The sequence below is a fragment of the Miniopterus schreibersii genome (genome assembly GCF_964146895.1).
Source record: "Miniopterus schreibersii genome assembly, chromosome: 3".
Classification (NCBI taxonomy): Eukaryota; Metazoa; Chordata; class Mammalia; order Chiroptera; family Miniopteridae; genus Miniopterus; species Miniopterus schreibersii.
The window spans coordinates 6,434,210-6,451,072 of record NC_138103.1 but is presented as its reverse complement, the minus strand read 5'-3'; the positions used below and the strand labels follow the sequence as shown (position 1 = coordinate 6,451,072).

Here is a 16,863-nt window from a genome sequence, read left to right as displayed (position 1 = left end):
TCACACACACAGCCAGTTGTGCTCAAAACATTTTATTCCTTCTTGCTCCTTCTACCCCCCACCCCAGATCCAAGCCCAAGCCCAGTTCCGGTGGGGGCTCAGTCCTCCGGAGTGCAGAAATCAAGGCTCAGTGGGGGCATGGCAGCCAATGGGGCAAGATTGGGGCCTTTTCTGTCCTTAGAAACATGCTGCTCAGAGACAGCTCCAGCCCAGAAGACGAGGGTGAAGCGATGGGGCTCATCAGGCAGAGCAAGTCAGGCACGGAAGCCAGCCCTTTAGCAGCAGTCAGCTGGGCAGCTGTCCAGTCTTCCAGAAACATAAGAGCCAGGGTCCATTTTCTTAGCTAAGGCTCCTTGGGAGCTTCACAGGAGCCCAACCAATAGGCTTATGGACAGCAGGTGGCCAGAGGTTCTGGCCAGTACCACAGGCAGTAAAATTCCTGGCTATGGGTTATAGTCCCAAAGAGACTGTAGGAGAATGGGCTCAAACGTCAGGATGGTGCCCTGAACTCCCACAGGGTCCTAGGAGGAAGGAATGACTTAAGCCTCAGGCCCAAAGAGTGTCAAGGAGGGGCCAGGTCCATTCCTGGGAATAGGCATCTGTCCTTGGGCACAATATATGGCAGTCCTAGAAGCAGGGTCAACTCCCAGGATGAGTAGCTCAGTGCTCCTACCATGGGTGGAGGAGGCCCAGGGTCAGGGCTAGTGGCAGCAAAAGGATGGGCCCTAACAGACCCTGGCCTGGGGTGGAGTTGAAGGCCGGATGGTTTCTGCAGAGTTCGATGTCGGGCTGGGACTCCTGGATGTGGGGCACCACCTGAGGCTTGAGTTCCGCTACATGGTAGTGAATCCAGGAGGCATAGCTGGAGGTCAGAGTGTACACACCAGGTCTGTTGGGGGCCCCACAGGCATCACCCCAGCTCACAATGCCTGTCAGGTACCAAAGGCCCCCAACAGGGCAGGAGAGTGGGCCCCCAGAGTCACCCTGAGGAGAAAAGCCATACAACAGCCATTAGGATCAGGCCCCAGGCCTCCAGTCACCCATGTCAGCCTTCATTTCCCAAGATGCACTCATCTCATTTGTTCCACTGGACCCCCTGCATTTACCTGGCAGGCATCCTTGCCCCCCTCTACATAGCCAGCACACACCATGTCCTGCTGGATAGAGTGGGGCTCGTTAGGCTTGGCTTGGATGTTGTATAAGCAGTTACATGTCTCACGACTGATCAGTGGCACCTCAAGTTGCTGTAGTGGCCTGGGGGCCTGGAGGCTCACTGTGGGGACAAAAGATGCTTAGCCAGGGTCTCCTACCCTGAGTCAGGCTCCCTCCATGCCTCTAGACATTAGTGCCCCCCTCACCTGAGGGAGCCACATGGCCCCATCCAGTGACAGTGCATTGGAGGCCATTGGGGAAGGAGGCGTTGGCTGCAGGGAGGCAAATGGGCCGGATATAGCGGGAGAAGGTGACAGGGCTGCTGAGACGGAGGAGTGCGATGTCCCCTTGGGAGCCCTCGTGGTGGTAACTGGTGTGGGAAATGACCTGTGCCACAGTGCGGACCTCGGCTGCAGGGGTATAGGAGTCCAGCTGGTGGGCCCCTAGCTTCACCTCATAGTCTTCATGGCGGTGCTCCCTGCAAGCAGTGGGGGCAAAGGCTAGAACCCAGGAGACCTGTCCTGGTTCCTTGGATGGCATCTAACCCCAGATTCTGATCCCAGGCAAAGAACTTTGTCATCCCAAACTGTGCCCTAGTTTTATCCTGTGACCTGTGACCTCTGGCCTTCACTCCTGACTGGTCTTTCAGACTTGATTGATACCCCTAGACCCAACCCAAGAACCCAACCTCTGATGTAAATGAATCCCTGAATTTTGACCTCCAGCCTACTTTTGACTTTCCCACCCTGCCTCCAACCCAGTTGGTACCTTGGAAAGCAGTGAGCAGCCGACAGCACCCACTGATCAGACACGAGAGAACCGCCACACACATGAACGCCAACATAGATGATGCTGACCTGCCAGGGCCACTGGCCAGGGGTTGCACTGTTTCCACCTGTGATGCGTGTTTGGGAGGCCACACCGCAATAGGCTGCCCAGGGAGGAAGGGGCGGGGGGTCAGGCCATTCTGGGACCCCCATACCATATCCTTAGCCCTGCCACTCCCAGTAGAGCCCAGGAGATCTATTGTGGAACTTGGGAAGTGAGTTCATAGAAGTCAGCCACCCCTTTGTCCCCATGGTCAGTTTTGCCACCTTGACCCATTACCTCATTCAGGTCTCTTATAGCTTCCTTCCTTTCAGGCTGTCCTGCCTTCTATCCAGTCCACCCCTTATAAGTCTGAAGACCTTTATAAATGAAGTCTGGCCAGGTGACACCCCCTTAAGTCCTTCCCTGGTTTCACACTGCCCTTAAGATACATCCCAGACCATCCACGACAGTGCCATCTACTCCAGCCATCTACCTGGACACTTCCTGTCACAGACATGGGGCCTCACACTCACCTCTAGATCTTGGCTTATCTAGCTCACTACCTGGAATACCTTTCCTCAGCCCTACTTTGCTCGGCAAACTTCCATTTGCCTATGGCAGCCCCTCCTTGGCCTGCCCTGACCTGCTGACTGAGTCAGGCAATACACCGGAGCTCCCAGGGCCTGGCTTCCCTGACACTGCCCAATCACACGATTGTTCCATGCGCTTCAACCACACCAACCTGGGCACTCCCTAAAGGCAAGGGCCAGAGCAGAGTCCCATATCCCCAGTGCCCTGCATGGGGCTAGGCACAAAGATGGAGTCGTGCATGCGGATATCAAACAAAGGAACAGGACACCTGGGCTCCGTCCAGGTGAAGGCCACCCTGCCCCCACTGAGGCTAGCTGTTTGGAACAGGATCCAGCTGCCCTTCACAAAGTCACCTTCCCAGGGGCGGAGAAAACTGCCCGGCCAGGTTCCTCCTCCCTCATAATAATGACAATAGCTACTATTTAGTGACTTCGAACAACTCGAGGCCCTGAATGGGCTTTCACTTCCTTTATCTTCAGGATTCTTCATACAGCCCCAGGAGATAACACATAATCAACTGCATTTTCGAGTTGAGGGGACCTGCCACCCGCATAGCCAGTAAGTGGTGAAGCCAGGACTCAGAGTCTGGTGACATTCCTTTGAAGAAAGGAGGCCCTTGGTTTCTTTCCCTCAAAACCCCAGCTCTCCCACTTACTGACTGTGCGCTTTCGGGCAAATCACTTCTCTGTACCTCAGTTTCTTTATCTGTAGAACGAGGGCCACAGTCCTCATCTCACAGAGCCATTGGGGGGACTTAAGTTAGAGGGTTACGGGTGGGAGACAGCCTGGCAGAGAGAGGCAGGCACTCATTAAACCCTCCAAGGGAATCGGAGTCTGTGTCCCCTCTTCTACCCCCTCCTCCCTCCCCTCCCCCAAGCCTCACCTTCGGCCCGGGCCCCAGCAGTTCCTGGAAGGCAAGAGAAAGAGGGAGGGGTAAGCAGGGAAGACTCAAGTTCTGAGACTTCTTAGCACCTGCCACTTCTCTGGACAGCTGCCCCCCCACCCAGGAGTCAAAGCTGAAGGGAAAGAGAGAGGCCAAAAGCTAGGGAGCCGGGGGTTTTGAGCCCAGGACAACCTCTCCCCGTGCCCCCTCCTCCTCCATACTCACCCAGCCCGGACTGGAATAATCCAAGCAAAAGCAGAATGGCCACAGCCTCCAGCCGACTAGGCCCCAGGCCTGCCCTCTGGGCCATGGCCCAGGATGAGGGCCCCTGGGGAGACGCCGGGCACCCAAGGGAAGGGACCTAGGACTGGTTTCAAAGCCAAGACTCAGGTGACCGGCCCAGAGGGACGAGATGCTGGAATCCGCGCTGGGAAGGTCGGAGCGGGTGTCCAAGGCTGGTTTCAAAGGCAGGGAGCAGGCACAAAAGGAGACGAAGGACTCTCGGCAGCCCTCAGTGAGGACACGTCTCCAGCACTGCCTGCCTACACAGAAAACTCCCAGAGTGGCAGCTCCCGGGACCGAGGCACCTACCTGCCCGCCCCTCCCTTGGCCCCGCCCTCCCCGCTCAGCTCTGCCAACTTCTCTCGCTTCGGAAGCCCTGAGCCCTCCCAGACCCCAGGTGTGGGTGTCCCGTCCTGAGCGCTCGCATGGGGGCGGGCAGGGGGCGGCTGGTCCACCAGAGAGCAGCCCCAGGCAGGGATGGAAATTGGAAAGTCCAGTGGCCCAGCTCCCTGGAGGGCCACCCAGCTGCTGTTGGCCCCAGGCCTTTCAGGTCTCCCAAACCAGTTATGCCTCCCAGGGCTTGGCTCAGCCTTTGTTATCCTGGGGCCACAGATGCTCCTACCCCCTTTCCTTCTAAGGCCCCGTTTCTGAGCCTAGGAACCTGGGTTTGCCCCAGGCTAGGGCTGTTTCAAGCCTTCTGTAGAGCTTGCAGCCTCATCTGTGTGGTGAGGTGGGGTGAGCGTGTCTGGCAGTGCCAATCATCTCACAAATATTTACTGAGTGCCTACTCTGTCCCAGGAGACAAAACAGACACCATCCCTGCCTTCCCTGAGCTCACCCTGAAGTAGGGATGACAGACTTGACTCAAATATTCACACAAACAATTATAGAATAATTTCAAACTAGCAACTGTGATAAAGAAGGGGGAAAGGTGGCTCGGGGAGCCGTTTACAGGAGCTTGACATAGGCTGGCTCCTCAAGGAAATGCCTTCAGAACTGAGACCTAAAGAAAAGGTGTTACGGAAAGGTGTTCACAAAATAAAGGTCGGAGGGAGTGGCTCAGGCGAAGCACTTTCAGGTGGAGGGTGCGGGTGGCACAGGTTCAGGGAAAGAAGGCCGGCGTGGCTAGGTCAGGGGCACTTCCTCTGTGAGCGGATAAATCTGTGGGCAATTGCGAATACTTGTTGGCTTCAAGGTTCAGAAAAATAGAGCCCCACTTCCCCACTGCCTTCCACAGACTAGGTGTCTGGACCCCTAAGCCAAGACTTCAGGGCCCAGGCTGGAGGGCAGGGAATTCCTGGAGTGGGTGAGAGGAGGGAGGCTGACTCCGAAGGGGTCTAAGGTGGGAAGGAGGGGGCAAGACACTGGGCATTGTGGGTGTGTTGGGGTAGAAGATGGGGTATATTAAATGTTTGTGGGGGGTGGCATATGGGTGACTGGGTAGGGGGAGCAAGTGGGGATGTATGTCCCTGTGGAGAGTCAGGGGAATATTCTATTTGGGACCTGGCAGCTAAAGATAAGCCTGGCCCTTTAAGGACCTCTGCCCATCTCCTCAGTCTCCCAAGAAGAACTTCCAGCTGCCCTTTAGGTGTCCCCACCCCTATCCTCTGCCTACTCAACCAGAGATTTGACTCCAGCCTCAGAGGTGACCCCTTTGCCACCTTCATCAGCTGGCTTCCACCGCGAGCACCTCCCTTCCCCAGGTCCCCACTTGCTCTTTCTCTGTGCTCAAACGTCACCTCTGTGGCCCTTTCCTGACCCCAGCCAGGGCTGTCCATGTGTGTTCCCACTACCTAGGGAGCACAGACCCTAGCTGTGCTGTGACTCTGTAGTTAGCCGGGAACATGCTTGAATTAATGCAGGGAGGGGAGCCAAGATTGGTGGGTGAGGCGGAGGGATGTCCATACAAGGATGGTGAGGGGACTCCAACCCTGAGAGCACTGGGCAGGATGTGAAAGTTGTGGACCCTTGGTGGGTACAAGTGTCATGTGTGTCCTGGGAACACCGGAGGTATATACTTTGGGACATCATTCATCAGGGTGTGTAGATGGGGGTGGCTCCCTGTGGGTATAGGATATTGTAGACAGACCTCAGACTCGGATTCCTGGATCCTTTCTTCTATGACCCTCACCCTCAGTCCTTCTTACTCTGGGGGGAGGGGCAGCAACGTCAGAGCTAGGGCTGAGGTGTCTAGCAGGTGCTGGGGATGCTGATTCCATTGGGGAGGTGACACACACACAGCTGGTGGCCCAACCTCCCCCACCCTGGGGCAGGAATGAGAGACAGCTGCCACGTTATCAGGGACACATTTCCTGGGAGCCCAAGGCCTGACTCACAGAGGCCCAGGAGGGAGGGGCCCTATCCCTTGGGCTTCCCTCTAGCCCCCCAGCCTGCCCTCAGCAATGCCACAAGGCCATGTGTCTTTGTTTACACCTTTATTGTCCACTTTTGCTGCCCCCCAAGGGTTCCAGGGCCCAAAATATCCAGGCACTGAGGCCCAATTATCTGAAGCCTTTGTAGGTGGGTGGGAAGCTCTGGAGGTTCTGGCAAAGGGATTGAAAGCCGGTTAAGTCACATTCCAACCCCACTGGGAGGCAAATGGAGGGCTGGAGGGGGTGGGGAAGGAGAAGGGGAGGTGGTTGGTGGTCAGGGAGTCAGACCCCTCAGCCCTGAATCAGGGAGGTCAGTAGCAGCAGGAACAGAGCAGCAGGAGTGGAGCCTGAGGCCCCAGCCATGTCCAGAGGACAGAGGTTGCTGCCTTCAGGTGGCCAGTAGGGGGAGCCACTGGGGGGCAAGAAATGGGCCTCTCCCACAGTTTGGGAGATCCAGGCCTCTTCAGGGCCAATGGTGGCAAACAGCTCCCGGCTCCCTCTAATAGTCATGCCCACGAGGACCCAGGAGCCTCCCTCACTCTGGCACAGGAGCGGAGGCGCAGAGGTCACCTGCAGAGTAAAAGTCAAGGCCAAAAGGGTCTCTTACCCTTCGTCCTGGTTCCCTGCACCTTCTCCTAGGGTCCAGTCCAAAGCTCTGCTTGTCTCCATCCTTAGGAATCCAGGACCCCGGTTGCTCTCCAAAGTCCAACCAGGAAGCACTGCTTATACCCATTTAGGGCCCAGCGCCCAAGAATTTTAACCCTGTTTCTCTCCAGGGTCCAGCTGCCCAGCACTGCCTCTCCCCTCCCTAGACCAGGATGCCCAGGCCCCTGTACCTCACACCTGTCTTCCTGCCCCTCTGCATACAGGACACAGAGAGTCCCAGGGGGCAGAATACCCTGATGGAGGCAGTGACAGAGTCGTGGTGTCAAGATGGAGACAGCAGCAGCCACGGGGACTAGAGAGAGGAAAGAGGGCTGTCCCAGGGATTCTGGCCTCCAGTCACTTCTCACCCCCAGGACCCAGGGCTCTCACCTCGGTCCTGGGGGTCCTTCCAGCCCAACACCCAGCAGCTGCCCCCCAGGGGGACACCCCCTGGGTGAAGGCAGATAGACAAGGCTGAAGGGGAAGGCTCCACCCGGGAGCTCAGCTCTAGGAGGGCCAGCGGGGGCCGAAGTCCCAGGTGCCGGGGCAGGCGGATGCTGATGACCAACCGGGATACCTGGTGGCCCTGCGGGAGGGGGCTGGCCCCTGTCCGGCCCAGGTACACTTCAATATAAGGCACTGTTGTAGAGCCTGGCCTGTTGGAACAAAGCCCATTGTTACCTCCTGCCCACCTTCCGCCCTCATCCCCTTACTGGTAAAGTCTTTCCCAGCCCAGGGCAAAGGGTGGAAAGAATCTCCAGCGTTATTCCACTAACTCCTTTATCATTGCTCCTTCCAAGTCTCTCGTCTGTCTCAAAACACTTCACAGAAGTTTCCCTGTGCTCTAAGAGCCCTAAAGGGAGAATATCCCACTATTGCAAGAATCCTTTGGCTCATCTCCTAATTTTTCCCTCTTGCCCAGGAAATGGGTGGACCCACCTGAGGACACAATGAGTGGCTGCCAGGACCCAGCCTGGGGCCACGAGGATCCCAGTGCAGACTCGATCACCGGCCACATGCACTTCTGCCAGCCAGGGCCACAAGAGCCCCACTGGAGCGGGCTCTGGCCGCAGGCCACAGGCTAGGGAGAGGAGGTGACCACCTAAGTGAAGGTCTCACAGCTGACCCCTGAAGCCTCCACCATAGATCTAAGCACCCCCAAGAACTAAGCACCCCCAAGAACTAAGCCCCAAAGGCCTCCTCCTCACCACCATGCTCTGTGTGGGGAGGGCAAGTCTGTGTCTCAGTCTCCTCCCCCTCAGGGCCCCAGTCCCAGGTCAGCTGGTCCTCTAGGTAGGCTCCCCGAGTCACATGGCTGATCCACGGGCCGTGGGTCTGAAGAGGGTGGAAGGCTCTGGGACGCAGGCAGCCACTGGAGAAACCTCGGGTTCCAGCCAGGAACCAGGTCCCCTCCTCCCGGCACAAAAGGCTCCAACTGGAGTCGTTCTGCAGCAAGAGAGCGTGTTACCAACACCTGCGTGTGTGAGTGTGAGTGTGTGTGTGAGTGTGCGTGTGCGTGCATGTGTGTGAGAGTGTGCGTGAGTGTGCGTGAGTGTGAGTGGGTGCATGTGCGTGTGAGCGTGTGTGTGTGTGTGAGTGTGTGTGTGAGTGTGTGTGTGTGAGCGTGAGTGTGAGAGCGTGTGTGTGAGAGTGTGTGCGTGTGTGTGAGTGACTGTGTGTGTGTGTGTGTGAGTGACTGTGTGTGTGAGTGTGTGTGTGTGAGCGTGTGTGAGTGTGTGTGTGTGCGTGCATGTGTGTGAGTGTGCGTGAGTGTGAGTAGGTGCGTGTGAGCGTGTGTGTGTGTGAGAGTGTGTGCGTGTGTGTGTGACTGTGTGTGTGAGTGTGTGTGTGCGTGTGTGTGAGTGACTGTGTGTGTGCGAGTGTGTGTGAGAGAGTGTGTGTGTGTGTGTGTGTGTGTGAGCGTGTGTGTGTGTGTGTGAGTGTGTGTGTGTGAGTGTGTGTTGAGAGGGTATCGAAGGGCTTTCCTGGACTCCACATTACCCCCTTCTCGGGCGTAAGTCCCACTTCCTCCAAGCCAGGCTCCATTAATAATCTACATAAGAAGTCAATCCTCACTTTAGGATTCCCTTTAAACCGATAGCGAGAAAGCCCGACAGAGCCCAGAGCTCGCCTCCGGCCCCCCCCCAAATTCCCCCGGGCCAGGCTCCGCCCCCAGGGGCGCTCAGCCTCAGGCCCCGCCCCTCGCCCCCTCGGCCTCTCTCCGAGTCCTAGTCAGGTCCGCAGGCCCCGCCCCTCGCCCCCTCGGCCTCTCTCCGAGTCCTAATCAGGTCCGCAGGCCCCGCCCCTCGCCCCCTCGGCCTCCCTCCGAGTCCTAGTCGGTTCCGCAGGCCCCGCCCCTCGCCCCCTCGGCCTCTCTCCGAGTCCTAGTCAGGTCCGCAGGCCCCGCCCCTCTCCCCCTCGGCCTCTCTCCGAGTCCTAGTCGGTTCCGCAGGCCCCGCCCCTCGCCCCCTCGGCCTCTCTCCGAGTCCTAATCGGATCCGCAGGCCCCGCCCCCGCCACTGACCCAGCAGCGGCCCGCCTCCTCCTCCTCCTGGTAGGCGGGGCAGAGCGCGTGCGGCGGGTCTCCGGGCGGCGGCACTGTCGCCCCCTGGCGGCCGTACAAGCAGTGACACCACCAGCCGCTCAACAGCTCCGCCTCGAGCAGCGCGTTAGGGCCGGGCGCGGGTTCTGGGAGAGGAAAGGGAAGGAGGAGTCCGCGCGCGGCTCAGCCGGGCCCCGCGCCACCCGCCCCGCCCCTGGGCCCCCGCTCACCGCCGCGGCCCCAGCGAGCCAGGCGGCAGCGGCTCCCGGGCAGGAAATAGTGCTCCGGGTGAGGCAGGCACACTGGCCGCGGGGCCGCGCTCAGGTTCACGGGCGCGCGCAGCTGCAGCAGCGCCAGGTCCGAGGCGTCGTCCCAGGAAGCGTTCCCGTGGGGCACGAGGCGCGCCACCTGCTCCGCGCGTGGGCGCGAGGCCAGCAGCACGCGCCAGCTGCTCAGGTCCCGGGGCGGGCGGGCGGAGCTGCTGGGCCGCGGGGTGGGGAGATTGGGGACGTGAGCTGGGTTCCGCACCCCGGGCTTCAAACCTCCCACCCTGACTTAGGCTCCGTATCCCAGGCTGGGATTTTGTATCACAGGCCTGAGAACCGCACACTCAGACTCCCGCATCCTGGATCGAACTTATACTAACCCTTCTACTCGCCCCCATGGCCCAGGACCGTGCTTTGTGAGCTGGGTCCTACACCACCCAAGGAGAAGGCCCCCCTCCCTGGCAGTCCAGGCTGAGGTCCCCCCACTCAGGGCTGGGGCCAGGCAGGTAGTGTTTCAGGCCGAAGGGGGGAGGGGCAAGCATCTGTCTGAGACGTGGGTTTTCACTCACTCCAGAAAGCAGCTGGCAGGTGCCAAGACCCAGCTTTCAGACACCAGTGCCCCGTGGCAGGGTCTGGATCCTGGCACTATCACCTGAGCCTCCCAGGGCCAGGCCCCTGGCCTCGGGGCCTTCCCGCACACTGAGGGGTGAGAGGCCTGGGTCAGCAGGCCTCTTGAGCCCCCAGCACTTTCCATCCCAACTCAGTCTCCCATGTTCAGCGGACATCCAGGGTCCCACCCCCTCACCTGGCAGGGCGATGGTGCAGTTTTCATCCATGGGCTCCCAGGGGCCTGAGTCGGGCCCCTGGGACTGGGTTGGAAAGGCAGGCCCAGGCTCTGAGCCCATCACCTTTTCCCGGATCCATGCCTCGTAGGGAGCCACAGCAGTGAAGACTCCCGGCCGGTTCCTTCGCCCACAGCCAAAGCCAAAGCTGGTGATTCCCGCCTGGAACCACCGTCCATGTTCCTCACAGACCAGGGGCCCCCCTGAGTCTCCCTGGTGATAGATGACACCGTGTCAGGGGATCTGCCCAGGTACCCACCAGCTTATGATGGGCCACCTTCCAAAGGTTCTGCACCTCTTCTAGTTGGCCCAGCATACAGCCACTGTCTCCTAGGAACCTGCCTTGGCTGTGTCAGCTTCTGTATTTCCTACGACTCTAAACAGAAGAAAGACTTGTAAAGCAGAAAGGCTGATGATGTTTCAACTCTCTCTCCCTCTTCCTCTCTCTGAAATCAATAAAGGTATGTTTTTAAAAAATACTTTTTTAAAAAAAGGAAATCTAGCCTGGCCAGGCATGGCTCAGCGGTTGAGCGTCGACCTGGGATCCAGGCGATCGGGGTTCGATTCCCGGTCAGGGCACATGCCTGGGTTGCGGGCTCGATCACTGACTCTCTCATCATGGATGTTTCTATCTCTCTCTCTCCCTCTCCTTTCCTCTCTCTGAAAGCAATAAGATATAAAATGAGTAAATTAAAAAAAAAAAAAAAAGGAAATCTAAAAGCAACCAGAAGAGACAGGAGGAAGAACTACAATGACCAGACACTAAAACGGTGGGTCTGGGCTAGTTCATGCTTAGAGGAATTGTCCCTAAGACATCTCTATAGTCCAGCTCAGGTATCTCTGTGCCTGAACAGGGTCACAAAGACGGCTCAGACTCCTCTAGAACTGTGCTGTCCAATATGGCAGACACTAAATAAAATTAAAAACTTAATTCCTCAGTTACACTAACCACATTGCAAATGTTTTTCAAGTGTTTAGTAGACAATGTGGCTAGTGACTACTACCCTGGACAGTGCAGATACAGAATATTTCCATCACTGTAGGAAGTTCTGCTGGAATTTGGTTTGCAATCCTATTGATAAAGGCAGAGGAGTATGTCCATAGGTCCCAGAACCTCATAATTGGGAGGGACCCTGCAGACCACCTACCTTGAGTCCCCATCACCACCATGCACACTGAGCACCCTAAAAAATGTGTGTGATTTGAGAAAGGTTTCTGGGGAAAATGGTCAAAATATACTATATTTTGGCCTTCAGCAGGTCATCTGGAAAATTCCCTTCTGTGGAGGATTAATTCCTTTAAAGGATAACTATTTATTGATATCTACTAACAGGTGCTATACTCTGTCCTTCTACATCTTTGCCTCGGGAATGGCTCCATCAAGCACCCAGGGAGAACTGGGAAGTGGGAGTATGACAATATTAATAGCTAATACTTATTTAGCTCTTATTAAAGACCACACACTGTTCTAAGAGCTCTTACATATACAAATTAATTTATTCATCATATCCACCCCATGAGGTAGGTAAAACTACCATCTCCAATCTTCCAGATGACAAAGTCTGGACGTGAGGTTAAATAACTTGGCCAAGGTCACACTGCTAATATGTGGTGGTGCAGAGCTTCAAACCAGGCAGACTCACTCCAGAGTCTGGCACATAATCACTGCACTATCTTGCCATAAATAACAGTGCCCACTGTTGAGCCCCAAGTTCTGTCCGTTTATAATCTTCACATCAATCTAATCCATTGGCATCTTGTCTTCTTTCTGCAGCTAAGGCTCAGAGATATGAAAAAGATGGGATCTGTCTGTTTCTCACCCTGCTCTGCCTGGCCTTGTCAGGAAGGTGCAGGGGCCTCCCCTCACCTGGCAGGTGTCCCTGCGGCCCTCTGGGTAGCCAGCACACAGCATCCCTGGCAACAGCTGAAAAGTGAGGTTGAAGGGGCCCGGTCGGCTATAGAGACACTGACAGGCAGCTTCTCCCAGCAGCCTTAGCTCCACTTCTTGCAGCACCCAGGGGAGAGGGAGGGGGTCTGCGGGCAGAAAGAGAGAGAAAATGCTGTGAGGCAGCTGTGGAGTCCCCTGTTCCCCAGGGCTCAGCTTTGTCCCCTCCACCTGTCTCCTGGACATCTCTACCTAGATGCCCCATCGCGCTTCAGCCCACCAGATCCAAATCAATTATCATCTCCTCTCTGCCCTTCCTAAATCCTCATTTCAGAAATGACCCCATCAAGCACCCAGTGAGAGCTGCATGGATGGTTGTATACTGCACAAAGGTACCCAGCCAACAAAGGACTCACGTAGGGGCTAAAATCATTAAGCTCTGAGCCCTGATGTGGGCTGTGTCAGTCCTGAGAGGGGACCCTTCAACGAAGATGCCATATACACTAGGTGTGGTCCTATACCAAGTTGCCAAGCATGGAATCTGGGTGTCATCCCTGACCCCTGTCTCAACTTCCTCTCCCCAATAAGTTCCCAAGTCCAGAAAACCTATCATTTGTGACCGCTTGGCATTTTTACTGCAACTGCCCTAGTTCAGGAGGCAAAACCTTGGGCCTCGATGATTGGCCTGGCTCCTCACTGATCTGTTCCCCAACCCACCCTTCACTTGTTGCCTGCCAGAGAAATGTTTTTAAAGCTCCACTCTGATCTTACCAAGGACAACCAAATGGATCCCACTGTCTAAACCTGAGACCTCAGTCCCTTCCTGAGGTGAGCCTGCTTGCAATGGACACAAAGTCTCAGGATCCAGCAAGTGTGGGGGAGAGTGCGGACAGAGCTCCTTCCCTCCCCACCCAGAATCCTGAGAGGCCGGGTGATGGCTGAGGCTGTGCTTGAGGGCCAACCAGAGAAGTTCAGGGATTGTCCTGGGGATCCCTGGAGCTGCTGGGGTACTCTGGCCCTCAGTCTGACCTTAAGGCCCTCATGGCCCAACACCCCGCCCCTCTAGCTTTTTCAGCCTCTGTTGCCTCTGCCCCCTCCACTCCAGCCTGGTAGCCTGGCCCTTCTCCATTACTTTGCCTCACCTGGGTTTCCAGGATGGCCTCCATCTCCCCCCACCTTCTTGTAATGCCAACGTATGTCCTGACTTCACAAAACTTCTCCAAGAATCTCCTGCTCTGGGTGCCTTTTCTCAGGACGGCCTGGCCCCATCCGCACAGACTTCCTAGGTGCTCAGGTTGACCCTTCCTTGTCACCTCCTGCCCTGATGTGGCCCCTGCGAGCAGAGGCCGTGGCATCTGCTCCCCAAGCATCCTCTCTAAAGGCCGTGGCATTGCACAGGTCTGGCCACCGCTTTGGAATTATTGTGGGGGCCTTGCTAACACGGAAAGATAGCAGGGTAATGGGGATGATGGGAATGGAAGAGTTGTCCGTTTCTTCCCATGTCTTCTAATAGAAGTGTTTGCTTCTTTAGCTAAATAAGTATTGTTGTCTACCCACTAGAATGTAAACTCTGCGAAGGCAGGAATTTTTGCTTGCTATGTTTACTGGCATATCTCTAATGCCTAAGATAGTGCCAGGCACAAGGAGGTCCTCAAAAAATATTTGTTGAATAAATGATAGAATAAGTGAATGAGGGTGATGAGGGTGAGTAGGGAGAAGACAGGAGGTGGGGGAGGAGAGAGCAGTTGGGGGGGATAAGATGGGAGAAAGGGAGACGGGGGAAAGGAGGGCAGACACTGACATTTGCTGAAGGCCTCCTCTGCACCAGGTGCTGTGCTTTGGAGCGCGGATCCCCTAGAGTAAAAATAGCTAAAACGCACGGATTACAGATAGGCTAGTCACTGTGTTATAAACCTTACTTGGATTTTCTCATTTAATCCAGCCAATAACCCTAAGAAGTGGGCACTATTTTCCTCAATTTTCAGAGGAAGAAATGAACTGGGCGTAGTGCTTCGTCTGAAATAGAGTTGGGATGGGAACTCGAGTCTGATCCTAAACCCAGGAAAGAAAACTGGAAGCTGAGGTGAGGAGGGAATGGAATGGGGGTGGGGCGGTATGACGCAGGGGTCTCAGTTTGGCAGCCCTTGGGGAGGCAAGGTGCTTACCCTCGGTCTGGCACCCCCGCCCCAGGCCCGCGCCCCTGAGGCCCAGCTATGAGGACACGCCCCCGCGGTGCGGCGCAGAAGAGGGATCCGTGGGCTGCACCTCCCCAGCAGTCCCCGGGCCGGGACCCCGCCCAGCCCGCTCACCCGCCTCCTGCACGTCCCCCCAGCCGGTGGCCCAGCAGGCGGTGCCGTGGGCGAAGCGGTGCGCGGCGCGGGGCAGGCAGACGGGGCGCACGGCGGGGCCCAGGCGGGCGGGCGCGGCCAGGCGCAGCAGGGCCAGGTCGGCGCCCAGCTCCACGCCGCTGTAGTTGTCGGGCACCAGGATGGCGGCCACGGCGCGCACGTGCGCGGCGGCCAGGGGCGCGTCCTGGGAGTGCGCGCCCAGCAGCACCGACCACTCGGCCGCGGGCTCCAGGGTCCCGTTGGTGCTGCGCCGGGGCCGGGCGAGAGGGGGCAGGCTGACCCCACCGGGGGCGGGGCCCGGGACGGGGAGGTGGGGACGGCGGGAACCGGGGGGGGGGGGGGGGCGGGGGCCGCGGTCGGGGCAGCTGCGACCGACGGGCGGGGGGTGACTGGGGCGGGGAGCGACGTGATTCTCACTCGGATACTTAGCGGCTCCCACTCGCTGGGAACCAGGACACCCCGCGGAGCACCCGACTTCGGGGTGGGGGGGCGGGGGTTGCGGGGCAGCCAGTCTCCAAACGAGACGTGCGCCCGGGCGCGAGCTGCGGGCGCGTTTGGCTTTCGAAGGAGAGGAGCTGGACGTGGGTGGGGACTCACCTCACGAAACAGTGCGCAGCGGACAGGACCCAGGACGGGGCGATGAGGGAGCCCCCGCAGACGTGGCCCCCGCCCTGGTGCAGGCTCACCTGCCACGGCCAGCTGCCCGGCTGCGCGTCGGCGCCCCCCACGATTCTGGTAGAGGGCTCGGGGCGACCGCAGTCTGCGGTGGGGGTACCGCGGAGGTCATATCCCGTCCCTGCCCCCACCCAGAGGCCCAGGTAACTGAGGACAAAGCCCCGTTCCCCAACCTACTTCGGTCTGCCCCCTGAACAAAGAACAAAGAGGACCCAGGCCCGTCTAAGTTTCTGGTCATTTCCACCTCCCGTTGCCTAGCCAGCCTGAGCCTCCCCGTGGATCTGAGGCCACCCCTCCCTCCTTACCCAGGTCTTCAGGTTCTGGTGAAGGGCTTCGAGCTGGGAGCCAGAGGCAAAGAGAGGGACGTTCTGATGACTCCCAGGCCCCGCACTGCCCAGCCCCTGGCACTGCCCAGCCTTCACCTTCTTTCTCCATCCGCCCCTTCCTCTTTCCCAATTCCCTGCCCTTTCAGCAACCCCCTCAACCCTCCCCACGCCACCCCAGCACCCAAGCTAGCCCTCCTATCTTTTTTGCCTTTGCACCTGACTTTCCCCAGTCAGCTGCCGTACCTGAGTCCTGGGACGCTCCTGGGATGGGGCTGATGGCTGGAAAGAGGGAGGCAGGAAGGGGCTGAGGCCTGCAGGTGCCCTCCCCGACTCCCTCCCCGGGCTTCACATCTGCTCTCCCTCCCCACTGCAGCCCTTCTCCCTCCCAGCATACGCGACTCCTCTCCCTCCAGACACCTCACTCCCTCCTGATGGCCCCCTGCCCTTCTTCTGACACTGGACTCCCGTGAAGAGCTCAGGAGTCCTGCTTTCTAGCTGCTCGGATGCTAGGACCCAGGCCTCTTGCAGCATCCTCTGTCTCCTGAGGTTACCGAGGATCACAAGTGGGAGAAGCAGGCGCTGGAACATGGCACATTTGAGTCAACTGGAGGCACAGAGATGGGTGAAGGTCTGCTCCCTGCCACAGCTCTGTCACTGTTTAGGCAGCCCGTGGCTCGTGATGGTCCCTGGAGCAGCCCCACCCTCCCTGGCCAGAACCCATCTCTGGGAATCTGAGAGGATCAGGGGTTGGAAGGGGAAGTAGGGAGCCTGCAGGCCCAACCCAGAGCCCTGTCCCATCTCACATCTCTGGAGGCCCAGGGTGGGGGTGGGAGGCAGATGTCCCAGTTCCAGGACACCCGTTGGGTGGGGGAGGGAGGGGTGGAGAACCCTGTGGGCAAAGACAGGAGAGGATAGCCAGCGGCTGAGAGGCCAGTGTTAGTGGGGCAGGGCTACAGGTCAGCATTGGCCTTTGGGACAGAGAGGTGGACCCTCTTTGGCCTGACTCACCTGAGACCTCACCTCTCTTTGGGGTGCGGCTACCCCAGTGGCTTTGGCTTTTCTTCTCACACAGCTCTGGTTACTGAAGTTGTGGGCCAGGTCCGGGAAGGGAGCCCTGGGGAATACAATCCCATCCCAACAAAAGGATCACAGATTCCGGCAGGTTGGGCTGGGTACAAGATTCCGGGAGGGGGCTGGGCAGGGTGGCCAGGCCAGAAAAAGACTCCGCCCTTCTCTGTACTAGA

General features: G+C 58.0%; 2 protein-coding genes across 2 annotated transcripts; both read right to left on the bottom strand.

The window, feature by feature from the left end:
• Positions 1–17: 17 nt before the first annotated feature.
• PRSS8 (serine protease 8) lies at positions 18–4,044 on the bottom strand. Its single transcript, XM_081131897.1, has 6 exons — positions 3,662–4,044; positions 3,437–3,460; positions 1,921–2,083; positions 1,359–1,630; positions 1,107–1,273; positions 18–984 (listed from the first exon to the last, which is right to left on the bottom strand). The coding sequence occupies exons 1-6, from the start codon at positions 3,744–3,746 to the stop codon at positions 670–672; spliced, it is 1,026 nt and encodes a 341-aa protein (XP_080988023.1). The 5' UTR covers positions 3,747–4,044; the 3' UTR covers positions 18–669.
• Positions 4,045–6,147: 2,103 nt separating this feature from the next.
• Positions 6,148–16,207, bottom strand: PRSS36 (serine protease 36; the record flags this gene model as incomplete). Its single annotated transcript, XM_081131896.1, has 15 exons — positions 6,148–6,660; positions 6,927–7,048; positions 7,126–7,391; positions 7,675–7,816; positions 7,944–8,181; positions 9,260–9,423; positions 9,508–9,758; positions 10,113–10,242; positions 10,349–10,598; positions 12,253–12,419; positions 14,580–14,863; positions 15,216–15,378; positions 15,599–15,631; positions 15,863–15,898; positions 16,171–16,207. The coding sequence occupies 15 exons, from the start codon at positions 16,205–16,207 to the stop codon at positions 6,382–6,384; spliced, it is 2,562 nt and encodes an 853-aa protein (XP_080988022.1). The 3' UTR covers positions 6,148–6,381.
• Between the last annotated feature and the right edge of the window lie 656 nt (positions 16,208–16,863).